General features: G+C 38.6%; 1 protein-coding gene across 2 annotated transcripts in view; it reads left to right on the forward strand.

The window, feature by feature from the left end:
• Window positions 1-21,630, forward strand: part of RAF1 (Raf-1 proto-oncogene, serine/threonine kinase) — a 75,418-nt gene that overhangs the window by 29,745 nt on the left and 24,043 nt on the right. Inside the window, exon 2 of one of the 2 annotated variants that reach the window (XM_040628430.1) lies at window positions 18,094-18,326. In XM_040628430.1, coding sequence (XP_040484364.1) covers window positions 18,120-18,326 — 207 coding nt within the window. In that variant the 5' untranslated portion in view covers window positions 18,094-18,119. Of the gene's footprint in view, window positions 1-18,093; window positions 18,327-21,630 lie in introns of those variants that run through there. The other variant, XM_040628431.1, reaches the window with a different exon arrangement.

Consider the following 21,630-nt stretch of genomic DNA (forward strand, 5'->3'; position numbering starts at 1 on the left):
TCATGAGGAATAAACATTTTGTAAATTCGAATGTCTGAAAGTAGCTCTCTTCTACCTTTATTGATGGTTGGGCTGATAATTCTAAATTGGAGATAATTTTCCTTCAGAAATTAGAAAGCTTTGCTACATTATGTCTTCCAGTGTTGGGAAATTTGAAGCCATGTTTTTTTTCCTTTTTAAAAAGATTTTAGGGCACCTGGGTGGCTCAGTCAGTTAAGTGTCTGCCTTTGGCTCAGGTCAGGATCCCAGGGTCCTGGGATTGAGTCTGGCATCAGGCTGTGGCATCAGGCTCTCTGCTTGGTGGGGAGTCTGCTTCTCCCTCTGCCCCTCTCCCCATCATGCATGTGTCCGCATGTGCTCTGTCTCTCTCTCTCTTGCAAAAATAAATAAAATCTTTTTTAAAAAATTAAAGATTTTATTTATTTATTTATTTTTTTAAAGATTTTATTTATTTATTTGACAGACATAGAGGCAGCCAGCGAGAGAGGGAACACAAGCAGGGGGAGTGGGAGAGGAAGAAGCAGGCTCATAGCAGAGGAGCCTGATGTGGGGCTCGATCCCACAACGCCGGGATCACGCCCTGAGCCGAAGGCAGACGCTTAACCGCTGTGCCACCCAGGCGCCCCTGAGCCAGCCATTCTTATTCCTGATCCTTTGTAATTTTTTCTCTAGAAGTTTATAGAATCTTGTGGTCTCCCATTGTAGAATTTAATGTGGTAGGCATTTGACGGGCTCTCTTCTGGTAACTCCAGTTAATCTGATAGCCCAAGTCATTTAGTTGTGTTTTTTTTCATGGATGGTCTTTATCATCCATGTTAGAGGCTTTGCTGAAATGTCTGGTAATTCTTAGCAGTCTGTATTTTTATTTTTAAAAGGATAGGATTAAACGGCTGATGGGAATCTTTGCGTGCAGTGGATTAAGCTTGTTGTCTTTGAGCTTCATTGTAAGGTAGGGGAACTCATGTCAGTTTCATTAGGCCCCAGTGCCCAACCATGGAAGAAGCTGTTGGTCTCTGCATTCAGTTAGCATTGTTTTCAGAATGGCATGCATGCCTTCACCTGTCCCTGGCATCTGCCACTCTAGAGACCTTCCATTTTACCTTTCCAGGAATAAAGACCTGGGCCGTCTCGTTAGAAGGGTTTCAGAGAGCTCTTTGGGGACTAGGCATTGAGTTCTAATTTTCTTTGAAGGAGTATTAAAAAAACACAAAATAATCTCACTCAACACTTAACCTGCTGATGGAAAGCTGACCTAGTATGAAATTCTTAAAATGTTTCACCTACTGATACTGCCTTTATCAATCTGTATCTTTACCCTTTCTAAACTTTTAGAAGCTTTTATCGCTTCTAAGAAGTTGAAATAGCATCACAACCCTCCTTTTCCGGGTTAAACCTCCCCCTACCAAAAAAAAAAAAAATAGCGGCCAATTACTTCAGAAAATAAACTTAGCTTAAAAACAAAGTCACTCAAGGCCAGTTTTAAAATACTAAAAATATGACAGTAGCAACACTCATACATAATTCTTTTTTACTCAGTAATTCCATCCCTAGGGTGTTAGGCAAAATACCTTATATACCTGAAGGTGTTTATTTCAAGTTCTCGGATAGCACAAATAAGGCACACTGTTGTTTGTAAAATGGGTTCTAATTTCAGAGATTTTAAAATTTGAAAAAATGTGACTTAAAATAGTAAGAATTACATCCAACACAATGGAGTATCCTTACAGAAATGATTATCAAATATTTAAAATTAAATTGGAAAGAGAATAATGTAGCACAGGATTTGGGTCAAAAATACAATTGTGCATATATATGGCCAAGGATTAAGGCCATGACCAGCTCTGAGGCACCATTGCTAAATAGCAAAAGGTCCATAGCTCAGATAGCAGGGCTGCCTCCTTCATATAAATGAGGAGAATCCCTTCCTCTAGGCTGATGCTATCTGAGTTGAGTACTAGGCACATTGCTTAGCAAATGAAGCATGGGCTGAATTTCTGCCCTCTCTTATTTTCTGTGGTAGGTGTCCTTGTATATGGCAGATGCTATAACTGTATCATTTACTGTGTAAGGCACAGTGCTAAGATCTTTATAAACCTTGGACAATTTTCATTATAACTCAGTGAAGTAAGTATTATCTTCTTTTACAGTTAATTCTTCAGCTCAGGCATCTTTTGAACTCCGTAAGTATGAACCTACTGCTTGTGTAGTTAATTTGCATTATAGCAGCTGGAGTAGTCCTTTTGTTAACACCTAAGACAGAGTGTGTGTTTCTCTGCTCAGAACCTTTCAAAGGCTTCCCATTTCACTCAGTTAAGAGGTAAAATCCTTACAGTGACCAATAAGGCAGTATGTTATCTGCATTGTCCCCCCTCCCCTCAACCGTACTTTGACTGCACTGAATTTTATGATCTCTTTGCTGTTCTTTGTACACAGGACACTCCTGCTTTAGGGTTTTCTCTGGCTATTCCCTGTGCCTTAAATATTTCCCCAGTTACCTGCAAATCAAACTCCCTGACTTCCAAGTCTTGGCTCAGCTGTTACCTCCTGATTGAGGCCTACACTGACCAGTATAAATTGCAGCTTGCCTCTATTCCCCCAGCAGTGATTATAACCCACTATCATATTATATAATTTATTTTACTGTGTGTCTCTCTGCTGGTAGATGTACTTCTGACACCAGGGATCTTTGTCATTCACTGAGGTAACCTAAACATTTAGAGCAGCACCTGGTACATAGTGGGTGTTCAGTAATGTTTATTGCATGAATGATTGAGTGAAAATGGTGTGGGAGAAGTTAGGCATTTTGGCAAATGTCCACACAGCTAATAAAAGGTGGAGGTAGATTTTGAACTGATAACTTACGTGTTGTGTTTCTACTGTTAGAAAATAATATCCAAAGAACGTGTTAGGATGAGTAAGATTATGGATAACTTTTTTATCCTCTCTCCCCAAATTTAATTTTTATTATGTCCTATTTTTTTAAAAAAAGCATAATTAAAAAATAAGTTACCAGAGTAGAAGGAAAAAGCCAGCTATCAGGAAACTAGAGTAGGCAGCCACAAGGTTGAAATCTGGCACCACATCTGAGGAAGAGCTTGTCTCACAAATGCGCTGATCTTATCTGCCTTACGAATAAAGAATGATGGTGTGATAAAGTCCTGGTAAAAGTTGTGAGTGCTTTTGACCTTAGATATTTTGGGAGTACTCTTGGTGCTCTGTGTAACCTTAGACAATTTCACTTAACCTTTTTGGTCCTTCAGAATCAGGATAATAGTCTCAGAGTTGTTGGGAGGATTAAATGATATGGTATGTAAAGAACTGATACTTATTATGTACATATTGAAATATAAAGAGCTAAATACTATTATACATAATATTGTATGTTCTTAATAGTGTTGTACACACTGAAATGTAAAGAACTCCATAGCTATTAGCTAGTATCATTATTATCTCAGCAGGCAGGAAACCGAAGGCCTCATGGCAACAAAGATCATTATAAGAAGTGATAAGTGAGAAAGTAGAGGAAGGGCTATTTTTAGAGAGAGATGAAATTCAATAATTAATTTAATAAATAAGACTACATAGCGTAAGAACCATGGGTCTATACCTTCCATGCCTTAAAAATGGCTTATTATTGGGGTGCCTGAGTGGCTCAGTTGGTTAAGTGCCTGACTCATGGTTTCCACTCAGATCATGATCTCAGGGTTGTGAAATTGAGCCCCACATTGGACTCCACACTGGGCATGGAGCCTTCTTGGGATTCTCTCTCCCCCTCTCCCCCTCTCTAAAGAAAATGGTGTATTGCTTAAAGTCAACCATGTTAACCCAATCAGCATTGGAGAATGGTCTCAGATTGCTGTCAGTGTATCCATTAAAGTAGATATCTTCACAGTAAATTTGAATGATAAAGTCACAAAATAAATGAAACTGAGAAAAGAATGAAAATTTAATACATGGAGTTTTTTGAGTACACATAGCAATGAGACATGAAAACGGGAAGACTTACATGAAGTAGGAGAGATGACTATTTCTAAATGTAATATAAGGTAGAATTACACACAGTGCGAGTTCATTAGGAGGGCTAAGAAAGACTTTGGGACTAGATGGATCCTTTAAAAAAGTGATCAAGGGTACGAAGATGTATTTTGTATGGATTAATGCATTTGCAGAAATCGATGTAAGGTGGTCTAGGGATTCTGGGCTTTCAAAGTTAGTGGTCCACATTAAACAGTACTTTAAAAAATTTTCTTAAAGTAATCACTACATCCCATGTGGGGCTCAAATTCACAACCCTGAGATCAGGAGTTGCCCGCTCCTCCGACTGAGCCAGCCAGGAACCCCAAAATGTACATTTTTATAATGTGTGTGTACCTGCATCAAAGATTCCTCAAAATAGTACTTATCTGTACTATGTGTGATGTATTCTGTTCTGTCTCATTTTTGAAGAAAGCTGATCATAACTCACCAAAATGATTTCCTGACAACTAATGGAACATACCACATAGTTTGAAAAAGTACTCAGTTACACTCTAGGAAAGAAAGAGACTTGAGTTTTTGAAGTCTCTTCTCTGGAGAATCTGGCTGTTAAGGTCCTGATTCTTGGGGTGCCTGGCTGGCTCAGTCAGTAGAGCATGTGACTCTTGATCTCGGGGTTGTGGGTTTGAGCCCCATGTTGGGTGTAGAGATTACTTAAAAATAAAAAGTCTTTAAAAAAAGAAAAGGTACTGATTCTGTCCCTTTTTGAAACCATGTTGGTGCTATTTTAGTTATACCACAAAAAGGACTCAGGCTGTTTAACCAAACAAGTGTTTAAGATCAGGGAACTTTTGTGATAAAAAAGCTACTATTTTGTGCATAGGTGAAGAGAGTTACCTAAAAAAAAAAAATTGTTTTTTTTTTTTATCATTGGACAGAAATGAACTTTTAAAATTAGATTCCATATAAACTCTTTGTTACCAAAGTTATCTTCAAACGGTGTACTTAATCCTCTTTTAAACAATATACTTTTATGTAAGAGTTGAAAAATTTGCATAAATACCAAGAAATACGTTATGAACAATTTTAATTTCTTTTTTTTTTGATGTTTTACTTTTGACACTACACAACATGTATAGTCCTTTATTTTTTTTTAAGTCTATTTGTTTTAGAGGGAGAGGGAGAATCTCCAGCAGACGCCCTGCTGAGTGAGGAGCCTGATGTGGGGCTTGATCCCACGACCCTGAGACGCTGACCTGAACCAAAATCAGGAGTTAGATGCTCAACTGACTAAGCCACCTATGAGCCCTTATGGTCCTTTAAAGTATTTTAAAAGTTTATTGCTGACAGATAACATGACATTGGCTTCATTCTGACATTATGGAAAATAATTTACCATTTTAGAAGTGAAACCCAGTAGTTCTTTTTCCCTTAAATGTAAAAGTATATAAAATACTCCCTATTTAAAACTTAAAAGTTTTCTTTTTAAAAAGCTTTCTGAGGCAAAACAAAGTAGGATTTTTCATAACTTTTCATAGTGTTTTTCCTAGACAAAGAAGTCTGGTTAAATATTCTTTAATTTAATTAATTAATTAATTAATTTAAGCTTTTATTTATTCAACAGAGATAGCGAGAGAGGGAACACAAGCATGGGGGAGTTGGAGAGGGAGAAGCAGGCTCCCTGCCGAGCAGGGAGCCTGACGCAGGGCTCGATCCCAGGACCCCGAGATCATGACCTAAGCTGAAGACAGATGCTTAGCAACTGATCCACCCAGGCACCCCAAATATTCTTTATTTTTAAAATTTTAAAATTTTTAATTGAAGTGTAATCGACATAGAATATATTAGTTTCAGGTGTATAGCATAGTGAATGGGCATTTATATACATTACAAAATGTTTACCATGGTACCTGTCACCAAAGTTATTACAATATTATTGACTATATTCCCTAATGCGGTACTTTTCTTTCCTGTGGCTTATTTATTTTATAACCGAGTTTTTACCTCTTAATGCCCTTCACCTATTTGGACCATTCTACCACTCTCCTCCCCTCTGGAAACTACCAGTTTCTTTTCTGTATATAGAATCTGTTTGTTTTTGTTTTGTTTTTTTTTAGATTCCACGTTTAAGTGAAATCATACAGTATGTGTCTTTCTCTGACTTATTTCATTTAACCTACTACCCTCTAGGTCCATCCATGCATCCATGTTGTCACAAATGGCAAGATCTCTCTTTTTTATGGCTGATATTCGTGGTGGGTGGATGGGTGTGTGTGTGTGTGTGTGTGTATGGATGTAGCACGCACCACATCATCTTTATCCTTTCATCTGTTGTGAACTCTTGGGTTGCTCCCATATCTTGGCTGTTGTAAATAATGCTGCAGTGAACATAAGGGTGCATATATCTTTTCAAATTAGCATTTTTGTTTTCTTTGGGTAAATACCCAGAAGTGGAATTACTGGATCATGTAGATCATCATCTATTTTTACTTTTTTTAGGAACTTCCATACTGTTTCCGTAGTGCCTGCACCAGTTTACATTCCCACCAACAGTGCACAAGGGTTCTCTTCACAGTCTCACCAACACTGGTTTCTTAAATATACACTAGCCATTCTGACAGGTTTGAGGCGATAATCTCATTATGGTTGTGATTTGCATTTCTCTGATAATTAGTGATGTTGAGCATTTTTTCATGTGTCCATTGGCTGGCTGTATGGTGGTTTTTTGTTTTTGCTTTTGTTTTTTGGTTTTTTTTTAGAAATGTCTTCAGGTCCTCTGCCCATTTTTTAATCAGATAGTTTGGGTGTTTTTTTTGGTGTTGAGTTCTGTGAGTTCTTTATGTATGTTGAATATTGATCCCTTAGATATATTGTTTGCAAATATCTTCTCCTATTTAATAGGTTGCCTTTTCATTTTGATAGTTTCCTTGGCTATGCAAAAACATTTTCATTTGGTATGATCCCAGTTGTTTATTTTTGCTTTTGTTGCCCTTGCCTGAGGAGGAAGATCCAAAAAATATTGCTAAGACCAGTGTCCAAGAATTTTCTGCCTATGTTTTCTTTTAGAAGTTTTATAGTTTCAGGGCTTATATTTAGGTCTTTAATCCAATTTCAGTTTTTGTGTGTATGTGTGCGTGTGGTAAAAGAAGGTTATTTCACTCTTCTGCATATAGCTGTCCAGTTTTCCCAGCACTACTTATTGAAGAAACTGTCTTTTCAGTACTGTATATTCTTGTTTCCTTTGTTGTAGATTAATTGCCAGTGTAAGTGTGGGTTTATTTCTGGGCGTTCTGTTCCATTGAACTATGTATGTGTCTGTTTTTTTGTGCCAGTGCCATACTGTTTTGATTATTATAACTTTGTGGTATAGTTTGAAATCTAGGATTGTGACGCTTCCAGCCTTTTCTTTCTCAAGATTGCTTTGGCTATTTGGAATCTTTGTGGTTTCATATAAATTGTAGGATTATTTATTCTACCTCTGTGAAAAATACTGTTGGTATTTTTGTTAGGAATTGCACTGAATCTGTAGATTGCTTTGGGCATTTTAACAGTATTCTTCCAATCTATGAGCATGGTGTATTTTTTCATTAATTAATTGTCTTCATTTTCTTTTTCAGTGTCTTAATAGTTTTCAGAGTACAGGTCTTTCACCCCCTTGATTAAATTTGCACCTAGGTATTTTATTCTTAAAATCTTTTTTTTTTTTAAGTTTTATTCATTTGAGAGAGTGAGAGCGTGCACACAAGCGGAAGAGAGGGAGAGAATCTCTGAGCATGGAGGGAATCTCTGAGTGTGGAGCCCGATGCAGGGCTTGATCCCACAACCCTGAGACCATGACCTGAGCAAAAACCCAAAAGTCGGATGCCAACCGACTGAACCACCCAGGTGCACTGCTGGGTTTTTTATTCTTTTTAATGCAATTGTAAGTGGGACTATTTTCCTAATTTCTCTTTCTACTAGCTTGTTATTAGTGTGTAGAACTGCAACAGATTTTTATATATTGATTTTGTATCCTGAAGCTTTACTGAATTCATTCTAAGTTTTTTTTGGTGGTCTTTAGGGTTTTCTATATATAGTATCATGTCATTTGCAAATAGTGACAATTTTACTTCTTCCTTAGCAATTTGGATGCCTTTTATTTCTTTTTCTTTTTTTTTTTTTTTTAAAGATTTTATTTATTTGACAGAGATGGAGACAGCCAGCGAGAGAGGGAACACAGGCAGGGGGAGTGGGAGAGGAAGAAGCAGGCTCACAGCGGAAGAGCCTGATGTGGGGCTCGATCCCACAACGCCGGGATCACGCCCTGAGCCGAAGGCAGACGCTTAACCGCTGTGCCACCCAGGCGCCCCTGGATGCCTTTTATTTCTTGTCTGATTGCTGTGGCTAGTACTTGCAGTGCTATGTTGAATAAAAAGTGATAAGAGTGGACATCCTTATCTTGTTCCTGATCTTAGAAGAAAAACTTTAAGCTTTCTACCCATTGGGTATTATGTTAGCAGTCAGTGTCATATATGCCCTTTATTATGTTAAGGTATATTTCCTCTGTACCCACTTTATTGAGAGTTTTTTATTTTTAATCATGAATAGATGTTGAATTATTAAATGCCTTTTCTGCATCTATTGAAATGATCATATGATTTTTATTGTTGATTAATGTGTTGTATCAAATAGTTGCAGCTAATGAACCATCCTTGCCTCCCTGAAATAAATCCCACTTGATCATGGTGAATGATCCTTTTAATATATTGTTGAATTTGGTTTGCTAATATTTTATTGAGTATTTTGTAGCCATGTTTATTGGGGATATTGGCCTGTAATTTTTTTTTTTTTTTTGTAGTGACTTTGGTTTGGTATCAGGGTATGCTGGCCTCATGGAATGAATTTGGAAGCATTCCTTTCTCTTCACTTTTTTGAAATAGTTTGAGAAGGATAGGTATTAAGTCGTCTTTACATGTTTGGTGAATCTGGGACACCTGGGTGGTGCACTCAGTTGGGCATCTGACTCTTGGTTTCAGCTCAGGTTGTGATGTCAGGGATGTGAGATTGAGCCCTGCATCAGGCTCCGTGCTGAACACAGAGTCTTCTTTAGATTCTCTCTCCCTCTCCCACTCGTGTGCACGTTATCTCTCTCAAATAAGTAAATAAATCTTTTTAAAAAATTAAAAAAATAAATGGTAGAATTCACCTGTGAAAGCATTGGGTCCTGAACTTTTGCTTTTTTTAGGAGTTTTTTGAATTACTAATTTCATTACTAGAAATTGGTCTTTCCAGATTTTCTGTTTCTTCCTGATTTGGTCTTCTAAGATTATATATTTCTAGGAATTTGTCCTATTTCTTCTAGGTTGTCAAATTTGTTGGTGTATAATTTTTCATAGTCTTTTATACATCTTTTCTATTTTTTTGGTCTCAGTTTATTTCTGTTCTTTATTATTTCCTTCCTTCTACTAACTTTGGACTTTGTTCTTCTTTTTCTAGTTTCTTTAGGTGTAAGGTTGGATTGTTTGTGATTTTTTTCTGTTTCTTGAGGTAAGCCTGTATTGCTGTAAACATCCTTAGAACTGCTTTTGCTGTGTCCCATAGATTTTGAGATCAAGCGTCGCAAGCTCCACAAACTGAGCTGGCCAGGTGCCCGTATGTCCCATAGATTTTGGAACATTGGGTTTCCGCTTTCATTTGTCTTATTTTTTTATTTCCTCTTTGATTTCTTTGTTGACTCATTAGTTGTTTAGTAGCCTGTTGTGTAGCCTCCACATGTTTGTGTTTTTTCCTGTAATCGATTTCTAGTTTCATACCTTTGTGGTCAGAAAAAATGCTTGATAGGATTTCAGTCTTCTTAAATTTGTTGATACTTGCCGTGTGGTCTAACATGTGATCTATCCTGGAGAATGTTCCATGTGCACTTGAAAAGAATGCACACTCTGCTGTTTTTGCATGGGATTTTTTGTGTATATATATGTTAAGTCCATCTGGTAATGTGTGTCATTTAGAGTCACTGTTTCCTTACTGGTTTTCGATCTGTATGATCTGTCATTGATGTTAATGGGGTGTTAGTACCCTACTATTACTGTATTACTGTCAATTAATTTCCTTCTGTCCCTCCCTTCCGTAAACCTATGTCCAACATGGGACTTGAACTCATGACCCTGAGATCGAGTCACATGCTCTACTGACTGAGTTAGCCAGGCGTCCCTGTCAACTTCTTTCTTTATGCTTGTTAATATTTGCTTTATATATTTAGGTGCTTATGTTGGGTGCATAGATATTTATAATTGTTATATCTTCTTGTTGGATTGATCCCTTTATCATTACGTAATGCCCTTGTTACAGTCTTTTGTTTTCAAGTCTATTTTGTCTGATACAAGTGTTGCTGCCCCATTTGTTTTTGTTTTTGTTTTTCATTTCCATTTGCACAAAGTACCCTTTTTTATCTGTTCAGTTCAGTCTGTATGTGTCTTTAGGTCTGAAGTGAGTCTTTAATAGGCATCATATAGTTGGGTTTTGTTTTTTTAATCCATTCATTCATTCACCCTGTCTTTTGATAGGAGTGTTTAGGTCATTTACATTTAAAGTAATTATTGTGGTATAGGTATATACTTATTGCCATTTTGTTAATTGTTTTCTTGTTGTTTTGTAGTTCTCTGTTCCTTTTTCCTTCTCTTACTTTCTTTCCTTGTGATTTGGTGACTTTTTTAGTGTTATGCTTGAATTCCTTTCTCTTAATTTTTTTTTTTTTTTTATCTATTACAGGTTTTTGGCTTGTGGTTACCATAAGGTTCATTTATAATGTCCTATGTACATAGTAGTCTGTTTTAAGTTGATAATCACTTAAGTTCATACATTCTAAAAACACTACATTTTTACTCCCTCCATGTTTTTTTTTTTTTTAATTAATTTATTTGTGTGTGAGAGAGAACGAGGACAAGCAGGAAGAGCAAATGGAAAGGGGGAGAGAATCTCAAGCAGACTCCATGCTAACCACAGAGCCCAACATGGGGCTCAATCTCACAATCCTGGGATCAGGACAGAGCTGAAACTAAGAGTTGGATGCTTAACCAACTGTGCCACCCAGGTGCCCCCTCCCTCCATGTTTTATGTATATGATATCACATTTTACATTTTTTATTTTGTGTATCCCTTAACTAATTATTGTAGACATAATTGATTTTATTGTTTTTGTGTTTTAACCTTCATAGTAGCTTTATAAGTGATCTGTTTTTACTATATGTTTGCTTTTCTTTCTTTCTTTCTCCCCCCCCCCCCGACAGAGAGAGGGAGCACAAGCAGGGGGAGCAGGAGAGGGAGAAGCAGGTTCCCCACTGAGCAGGGAGCCTGATGCGGGGCTCGATCCCAGGACTCTGGGATCATGACCTGAGCCAAAGGCAGACACTTCACTGACTGAGCCACCCAGACGCCCCTGTATGTTTGCTTTTAGCAGTGAAACTTTTTTTCTTTCATTATTTTCTTACCAGCCTATTCTTTTCCACTTAAAGAAGTCCCTTTAACATTTCTTGTAATGCTGGTTTAGTGATGGTGTACTCTTAACTTTTGTTTGTCTAGGAAGCTCTTCAGTTGTGAATGATAACTTTGCTGGGTTGAGTATGTTTGTAGGTTTTTTTTCTTTCAGTGCTGTGACTATATCATGCCACTCTCTCTGGACTGCAGAGTTTCTGCTGAACGCTCAGCTCATAACCTTATGGGGTATGAGCTTTCCTCTTGTATGTAACTAGTTGCTTTTCTCTTGCTGCTTTTAAGATTCTCTGTTTATCATTAATCTTTGACATTTTAATAATAATGTATCTTTGTGTGGACTCTTTGAGTTTATCTAGTTTGGGGCTCTTTTTGCTTCCTGTACCTGGATGTTTATTTCCTTTCCCAGGATAGGGAAGTTTTTGTTGTCATTGTTGTTTTTAATGTAGGCTCCACACCCAGCATGGAACCCAGAGTAGGGCTTGAACTCACAACCCTGAGATTGAGACCTGAGCCAAGATCAAGAGTCAGATGCTTAACCGAGCCACCCAGGCACTCCTAGGATAGGGAAGTTTTTAGCTGTTATTTCTTCTAATAAATTTTCTGTCCCCTTCTCTCTTTTCTCCCCTGGGACCCCTATAATGCTGTTATTATTACAGTTGACATTGTTTCAGAGTTCTTGCTCTTTTTTTTTTTCCCCCTGTTTGCAAGAGATGCACTTTATTTTTTTAAGATTTTATTTATTTGACAGAGAGAGGGAGAGAGCAAGCACAAGCAGGGAAAGTGGCAGGCAGGGGAGAAGCAGGCTCCGTGCCGAGCAAGGACACTGACATGGGGCTCAGTCCCAGGACCCTGGGATCATGACCTGGGCTGAAGGCAGATGACTAGCCAACTGAGCCACCCAGGCACCCCGTTTCAGAGTTCCCTTAAGCTATCTTCATTTAAAAAAAAATTTTTCCCTTTTTGCTATTCAGTTTGGTGATCCCACTACACTGTCTCCCAGATTAGGGATCTGTACTTTTGCATCCTCTAATCCGCTGTTGATTTCCTCTAGTGTATTTTTCATTTCAGTTATTGTATTCTCCAGCTCTGATTGGTTCCTTTTATATTTTCTCTTTGTGGAAGTTCTCACTGAGTTCATCCACTCTTCTCTCAAGTCTGGTGAGTATCTTTATAACCATTACTTTGCTTATTTCTGTTTCATTTAGTTCTTTTTTTCTGAGGTTCTGTTTTATTTTTTCATTTGGAACATATTCTTCCATCTCCTCATTTTGTCTGACTCTGTTTCTGTGTATTAGATAGGTCACCTGTATCTCCTAGTCTTCAAAGTAGTGGCTTTAAGTAGAAGGTGATGTGTGGATCCTAGTAGCTGAGCAGAACCAGGTGTTTCAGGGGTGTCTCCTGTGTGGCCCTCCTTGACTGCTCTAGGCATCTTAATGGTTGGTGCTAGCCCCCAGCTCAGCTGGCTGCAGTGACTGGGTGTAACTACTGTGGGTGCCCTGGTTGGCAGGACTGGCCCTGGCACAGCTGGCTGTTGTGGGCATGCTGGTGGGAGGGGCACCAGTCCTGTCTGGGGCTGCCTACTGGGTGTGGTGGGGCAGTAATTGTTTTAGGGGATTGCTGGTCTCTACTGAGGGTGTCCACTGGGTGTGGTGGGGTGGGAGCAGCTTTGGAGGGTCACCTGCTACAGTGGTGGGCAGGTGAGTGGTGTAGCAAGGTAGAAGGGGAGTGTCAGAATTGGTTCCCACCAGTTAGGCTGAAGGAGGGCAAAAAAACCCGATGCCCATCAACTCTTCGTTTCCTGGAGAAAGTTCCTACAGATTTTGCCCCATTAGCACACACCCTAAAAGTAGTTAATAAATCTCCTTCATATATAATTCAGGTGCTTTTCAAACTGCTGCCTTTGTGCTGGGTCTTGGAGTGACTGATACAGTGCGCTGGCCATTTAAGAACAGTCTTAGTTTTCTGTAGCCCTGTGGCTCCCTGGAGTTAAGCCCTGCTGATTTTCAAAGCTAGGTGTTGTGGGGGCTTGTCTTCCGGGTGAGGATCTGGGGCAGGGGTTGCCTTATGTACGGCTAGATTAGTTTGCTTCCCTGGGAAGTCCTACATGTGTGTGATATCCCTCCTGCTTGTGAGTTACCACACTGGGGGTTTCAAAGGTTCTCAGCTGTCTCAGCCCCTCTTAACCTTCTCAGTATAGTCCTTTAAAAAACATCTTTAACTATGAAAATACTATTTTGCTAGGCTTTGGGTTGTTTATGGAGTCAGTTGCACTGAATGTAGTTGCAGCCTTGATGCGTCTGTAGGAGCAGGTGAGCTCAGTATCCTCCTACTCCACTGTCTTCCCAAGCTTTCCTGGATAAATACTCTTTAAATTAGACCTTTAGCCAGTGTGTTGGGGTAGCATCCTTCCCTGGGAGGTCTTATTTTTGTAAACTAGTCTTGCTTTAAATTGTTTCTAGTTTGGTTTTATGGCTTTGGCTCTGAAGTAGTTTATTGATGTTACAAATAATGCTGCAGTAAGTATTCCTTAGTAGTGCTGGGTAGTCCTGTAGCGCTGGCTGTTGTATTACCCCTGTAGGGTAGATTGTCAAATGGTATAGAAATTCAAATATTTAAATGCCTGTGATGGATATTTTCATTTTCAGCCTTAAATTTTATAAATCTGATGTTAAAAATAGTATTTTGCTTTTCAGAATTCGCATTTCTCTACTATATGTATGTGTGTATATACACACACACACACACACATTTACACATGTGCTTCTATTCTGTGAATTTAATTCCCTGGTTTTTTCTGTGGCATTGTTCATGTTTTTGTTAATTTTCAGGAGTTCTTTGTATGCTAGGAATAGTAATCCTTTATAGAAAAAGAGAGAGAGATACACTTTTTAAAAAATGATTGCTTTCTTCCAACATAGTGAATTTCTCCATTCATGAGAGAATGCATTTATTTCGAAACTTTTCTTTGGAACCGAGAAGGACTTTACATTTAGAATTTCATTTCTACTTTGGGCTGTCTACTTTTAGTATGTCTGTAGGTATGTTTTTTGAGTATATATGTGTTTTTAGCTGAGATTTGGTCAACAGATCAGAAGGAGAGATCAAAATATTAGAAGCTAGGTTTACATTTATGTTACATTTATATTTATTTGAGAGTAGTATCAATGGGGTTTCTGAATGTCTCCAGTTAAGATAAGTGTGTTGATGCTGAATGGCTTTTAGAAGCTGACTTTTTCTTGTTTTCAGATGTGTGCCCTTTAGTAATTAAGGAATACCTTAGAATAGAACTTCCTGTCATGAACAGGTTAGTGGTGTATCCATCCTCCCTGGGGCAGCTGGTAGGGCCCTTGGTCTTCCTAACCTGTCTGCTGACCTCAGCATGCCTTACAAACACGATTCGTCATTTTGTATGAGTGACGTGAAAAAGGTTGGGAAACACTGACTTAACGTGCTTCTTAGCCTAGTAAGTGGTCTTAACAAACCCACAAAGAAAAATAAAAATAACAAATGATAGTCTAAAACTTGAGAATTTAAGTGGGTTTGCTTTTATTTTGTCACTTTTAACAAACAGTTATTGTAGTAGTTCTATACTAAGTGCCTTTGAGACTTAGAATTCATCATGAAAGATGTATGTTCTTGGAGTTAGGCCACATTTAAGTTTTGTAAGTGGGTTCTTTAGCTAATAATTTATAGTACAGTCTCTCCACCCCTCCCCCCAATTAAATACAGTATGCTGTTTACTGCAGTGTGTCATTTGCTGAATGGTAGATATTTTTTAAAGGTATTCTGAATGGAGATTTAACTAACGTTTACTAGTTCTGACAGGTCTGTTTAAAAAAATTATGCTGTATAAATCAATTAATCCAATCTTTTAAAAAGGCAGGATGGTGTGGGGCACGTGGGTGGGTGAGTCGGTGAGCACCTGGCTCTTGGTATCAGCTCAGGTCATGATCTTCCGGTCCTGGAAATTGAGCCCTGTGTCTGGCTCCGCGCTCTGTGGGGAGTCTACTTGAGGATTCTCTCCCTCTCCCTCTGCCCACTCACGCTGTCTCTCTAAATCTTTAAAAAGTTACATATGTTTTGCAACATTATTCTGGTTTCTAACTTAATTCGTTTAATGTTTTGAGTGCCTTCAGGTTCTAAGTACTGTATTAAGGACTAAGAATCAGTAGTGAACAGGATTTGGCAGGGTCCTGCCTTTGTGGAGTAGGAGGGTGGAGGGTACTAACCTAACTCTGTACTAACTAAATCTGAACAATTTAACTGGGAAGTAAGTGCCATGAAGAAAATAAGGCAGGGTTATTTAATAGCAGTAGGGAGGAAGGTCTCTTGGCTGGGGTGGCTAGGGAAAGCATCTCTATAAAGTGAGCTGTAAGATGAAGGCCTTAATGATGTGAAAAGGCCAGCTTGTTTTTTTTGAAGGTGTCAGCCTTCCAGGTGGAGGGAACAAGAAGTTCAAAAGTCCTGAGACTTTCAGCTTGACATGTTTGTTCAGGAAGGAGTTTGGCTTATATTCTGAGTCTAAAATCGGGGAGAGTTTCATCTTTAAGATTGCTCTAGTTGCTCTGTATTTCTAGATCAAGGGAGCCACATCATTTCAGGCTAGTGAGATGCTCAGGTGAACCGTCTTTCCTCATGTTTTTCTCTCATCTAGTTCTAAACTTCTTCATCTCTTCCTTTTTTAGTTGGGAAAAAAGATCTAGGGAAAAGAGGAGCTGTGGGTGTCTCTAAAAAGTGACCTTATGGTAATGAAGGGATAGAATTAGGAGTGTGAAGGGGCTGAGGTTTACGTGCCAGAGGTGGAAGGCAGTGTGCCATGGCCCTGCCACTTGAAGGCTGTGCTATCTTGTCCTGCCTCTCCTCCTTACACAAATAAAATAGGCTTTATAGAAGTTTATAGTTGTAGTAGTAAAACACAAAGATACAAAAAGTAGATAGATAACATATAGAAAGTAAAAATTCCTCACAATCCGGCTGAAATAATCAGGTAATACTTCATTATTCTAGATTTTCTCACCTCTTTATGATTCTGGATTTTCTCCTTCTAGATTAATATAAAGGAGGTTCAAATTCTATTTTTCATTTTTTGTTTTGTCTTGGATAACTTTTTTCCATCTGCACGTACAGATTACATTTACCACATAGATACTAGCATTTGTTTAGTTCCCTATTAGGTATTTGGTCTCTCCCAATTTTTAAGTACATGAACAGTGCTATAGCAAAGATGCTTGTACATATATCTTTTTTCTTTTTTTAAGTTTTTATTTAAATTCCTGTTAACATAGAGTGTAATATTAGTTTCAGGTGTACAATGTAATGATTCAGCACCTACATACATCACCCGGTGCTCATCACAAGAGCACTCCTTAATCCCCATCACCTATTGAACCCATCCCCCAAACCCCCTCCCCTCTGGTAGCCATCAGTTTGTTCTTTGTAGTTAAGGATCTGTTTCTTGGTTTGCTCCCCCCCTTTTTCTTCTCTATGCTTATTTGTATATATCTTTATACACTTGCCTTATACTTCTGTAGGATAAATTCCTAGAGTGCAATTGAATTACTAGGTCAGTCTTTAAATGTTTTCAGCTGTAAAATGGGGATGTAAGTCCTACCTAGAATATTTCTCTAAGGATTAGGTTGGATAATACTAGTGGGGTGTATGCAGTATATTCTTCCTCATAATAGTAGGCACCTGGTAGATGGTAGTGAAGGGAAGAAGGTGTGAGAAGGATGGGAATCCCTGTCCACATCACCATTTTCTAGAGAAGGAGATAAACCTCACTTCTTCATGATTGCCAATTCCTAGTCAATGCCAAGGGCAAGGTGTGTACTAACTGCACAGTGTCTGAATTTATTGTCGTTGTGTGACTGTGGACTTCTTTTACAGTTTTCTTGTTGCCCACTTAAAACATTTGGTTATTTTTGGTTAGGTGACTCTCTGCTTGCTCCTGTTTGTAAGTTCGTTTTTGTAACAAAACTGAACTGTGAATGTTATGGTGGACAGTTCATGAACTTTAAATTTGAACATCCATAGAATCTGGTTATTTTACCTATCATTTGGTATTTGGGGGCAAGTGTGATTTTTCTGTGCCTCATTTGTTTAAAAGGTAGATGGAGGATGGGATTTAAAGTCTTTGAGGTTCTTATACACATTGAGATCATTTATGTATCAAGTGTCTAATACATATCCCAGAAATACAAATTTCCTTCCTTTAAGGCAGAAAATTATGGCTTACAGTTCTTTTTTTTTTTTTTTTTTTTTTTTCACTTCTCATGGTACTTACATGTTACTGATACCAAGGGTGGTCACTTGCACTTAATATACAATAACTAAAAAAGAAGAGAAATGTAATTTTAAAACTATTAGAAGTCAGGAGACCTGGGCCCATGGTCCAGGCTGGCTTTTAACTGGTGGTATAACCCTTGATGAGTCTTTTGATTTCCAGTCCCAATTTTGCTCATTTTTTAGTTGTCTCCAAAATATTTTATGGAAATACACTAATATAGAAGTTTCCCAATTTACTTAAGCAGAGGGTGTCACTTAAGAGAAAGTCCACATACTGTTTTCTAATTACTGTATCTATTGTGTTGAGTTACTTGCTTTTGTTCTAGAATTAAGTTTGTTTTTTTTTTTTTAAATCTTGATCAGGTTTAAGTATTGTGTAAGCTGCATCAATGGAGCACATACAGGGGGCCTGGAAGACGATCAGCAACGGTTTTGGATTCAAAGACACAGTGTTTGACGGCCCCAGCTGCATCTCCCCTACAATAGTTCAGCCCTTTGGCTTTCAGCGTCGGGCATCAGATGATGGCAAACTTACGGACTCGTCTAAGACAAGCAACACTATCCGTGTTTTCTTGCCAAACAAGCAAAGAACAGTGGTATGTAAATGTTCCTCTCAAAAAATTTCGCAGTCCTTCTGCCTGTGAAAAGCATTTTGGATAATTTTACTCACCTTGTAGATGGGCAAAATCTTCACTGTCACTTAGCATCTTTATTAATTGGCTTTCCATTTGCCGATTTTATTTCTTTATATTGCTGTGTTCCTTCTACACCCTCTACTTTCCTCCCACTCCTTGGCCTGCCTTTTATTATTACTCTTGCCTGGAATGTCTTCTGTCCTGCCACTTCATTCAAACAAATAGTACGTTTTTATGGGTGTTTTCTTGAAAAGACTTTTCTTTTGAAAAGTTCCCTCAGACCTTTCCAGCCAATTTTGTGTATGTATTACGGATATTAAAATGCTCACTAAATTTTTTTGGACATTATAGTCAAGTATATGGAAGAAAATAAAATTACCTAGAAAAAATTATTTTGGTAAATTTTGTAGGCCCCAGGCAAAGCTGGAGATAGCTTAGAAAGCACAGTAACTTAGAAACTGCCACTCGGTTTTCTGACATAGAATCCCAACTTTTCCAAGAAATTGCTCAAAATGGTGAAAAAACCCCACCTGGTTAAATCAGGAGAGTGAAGTTGTGCTAATTTTGCTTGGTGGGACATTTTGAGAAAACCTTAGTTCAAAACCACGTCTCCTCCTGTCCCACCCCCCATTCTTTGAGTAAAACCAGGGCATTGTGTTTTTTCTGTGTACCTAGGTGAGACAAAGTTCCAAGGTTGGGAAGTCCAGTCTAGAATTTTCTGTTTGTTTCTAACAGTTCCACTCTCCTCTCCCCAGTTGACTAATAAATTCCGTTGTACTTCTTTTGTGACCTTCAGGAGCCTCCCAGTTAGAGTGTTGTACATTTATGTACGTTTTGAACTGAAGGCAAAATTCAAAAGCTATTTAAAGTTTGAGTAAATTTATTTTTGTTCCCCTTACTAAAAATAAAAGTTACATTGCTGGCAAAATAAATAGTAATAACCTCCTTATATTTCAACAGTGGCCTTTCATTTGCAAGGTGCTTTTTACCTATTATTACTCATCAGTTTTCTTTCTAACATTAAATGGAGAGCCCAGATGCGGAGTGTGAAAGTAATGGGAAGCTGAAGACCAGCTGAAGACCATATAGTACTGCTTCAGGGTGTTACTGTGCTTGTCTTCCCTATTCTCCTCTACTACCAGATTGCCTGAAGACTGGGAAACTTTGTTTGGCATAATGATTAAGTGTATGGACCTTTAAGACAACCAGGCCCCAATTTAAATCTCTGTATTGCCTTTTATTAGCTGTATCATCTAGACAAGGTACACGATACTTCGAGCCTCTGTTTCCTGACCTTAATGAAATGAGGCCCATGCTGACTACAGGAGCTAGTTTATAAGAAAATGGGAGCTGTGATTATTTGAGTTTTTTCTACATCTGTGTAGCCCTTGACAGCTTTCAGTTGAGCACAACTAGTGGTTGGGAACCAGTGACTGGAAGCCTGACTTCTCGTACAGCTTATAAGAAGGGTCTAGGGGAGAAAGTTGCTCCTATTTCTTTGGCAGAGGGGGATCATCACTGTCTGGAAGAACCGCCTTCTTTCAGCAGGCACCCATCTTTAGGGGACCATTGGAAGAAGGAGTCATTTGCTGGCCCCACAATGAGTCAGTGGTTTCTAGGCATCCCCAGGTTGCTTCACTGCTTGGAAGCCAGAATGACTCTCATAATCACTTAGTGGGCTCCAGAAATTAGTCAGACTTAACTAATTTCAACATGTATCCATGGGGAGTTATAGAGAAGAGAATGACCGAAAGGATTACATATATGATTTAAATAATTGTAGAAGTATAATTGGTAGTTGATTGGGGGGAAAAAAACCCCTTTTTGGGGCGCCTGGGTGGCACAGCGGTTAAGAGTCTGCCTTCGGCTCAGGGCGTGATCCCGGCGTTATGGGATCGAGCCCCACATCAGGCTCTTCCGCTATGAGCCTGCTTCTTCCTCTCCCACTCCCCCTGCTTGTGTTCCCTCTCTCGCTGGCTGTCTCTATCTCTGTCAAATAAATAAATAAAATCTTAAAAAAAAAAAAAAAACCCTTTTCTTGTCATTTATTTGTATGTGTGTCTCTTTGCCACTGCCTGTTTATTGGATGGGTGCTTAGACCATAGCTGAGGACCATTAATTTACCATTAGAATTACCTGACACGGGTTAAAATACGTATTCCTAGGCTTCATTCAAGATCAAGTGAATCAGAATCCTTGGATGTGTTGGAGTAGGTAGGCTGGGAATCTGTATTTTCAAAAGCTCCTTGGATGAGTCTAATGCCAGGTCACATTTGGGAACCCCGCTGGATTAGAGACTACTTAAAGAACTGTCTAGCTCTTAGAGTCTGTGTCTTTCATATATTTATTTTTAAGATTTTATTTATTAGAGCGAGCATGAGCGGGGGCGAAGGTACAGATGGAGAAGCAGAGCTGGGCAGGGAGCCCGACGTGGGACTCAGTCCCAGGACCCTGGGGTCATGACCTGAGCCGAAGGCAGACGCTTAACCAACTGAGCCACCCAGGCGCCTGAGTGTGTGACTTTTAATGAAGATTAATGATAGAGCACAGATAGCACTTTATATTTTTCAGGGCCACATTACACAGTATTTGATGTACGTAATGATTCTGTTAGTGTGTGTGTTTATTACTCTTCATTGTCCTCATTCTTGGTGTCTTATCTTCATAGTTCAGATCAGTGTATCTCACTTTCACTTAGTTTTGTTTCTGAAAAGCTGGAAGTTAGTGGCTCTTTCCCCCCTTGTGCACTCACTCACTCTCTCTCAAAAATAAAATAAAAACAAAATATATAGGGCTTTTATCAAAACTCATAAGGTCTTAGTCGAAATTTTTATATAGCTGCCATTACTAGCACCCAGAGTACTCACACTTCTACTAGGCCTCTGAGTGCCTGCCTAGCTTTTGAGGATTGGGTATAGGAAAATGTGGAGGGACATACACTAAGACAACCTGGTATGGTGTGCACATTTATTTAAATTCATGGTGTGTGTCCTTGTAGCAGGACAGAAGCTCTTTTTCCTCTCCTTGCTTGCCTTACAGGTGTGAAGTGTGTATGAAATTGAATTTTTCTTAGGAAGATAAACCATTTTGTTGAAAACAGATTGAAATACAAATTTTGACCAGAAAACCTATTGTTTGCTTATAGATGAGATTGGTTTATTTTCCTTTCTGGTGGATGTTCATGTTCGCATGTACGTTTCACTGAGTTAAACAAATTAGAGCTGTGTAAAGGGAAGTTTGATCATTTTATCTCTCTCAGCCACTC

Source organism: Ursus maritimus, unplaced genomic scaffold (genome assembly GCF_017311325.1).
Source record: "Ursus maritimus isolate PB19 unplaced genomic scaffold, ASM1731132v1 scaffold_14, whole genome shotgun sequence".
NCBI classification, from domain to species: Eukaryota; Metazoa; Chordata; class Mammalia; order Carnivora; family Ursidae; genus Ursus; species Ursus maritimus.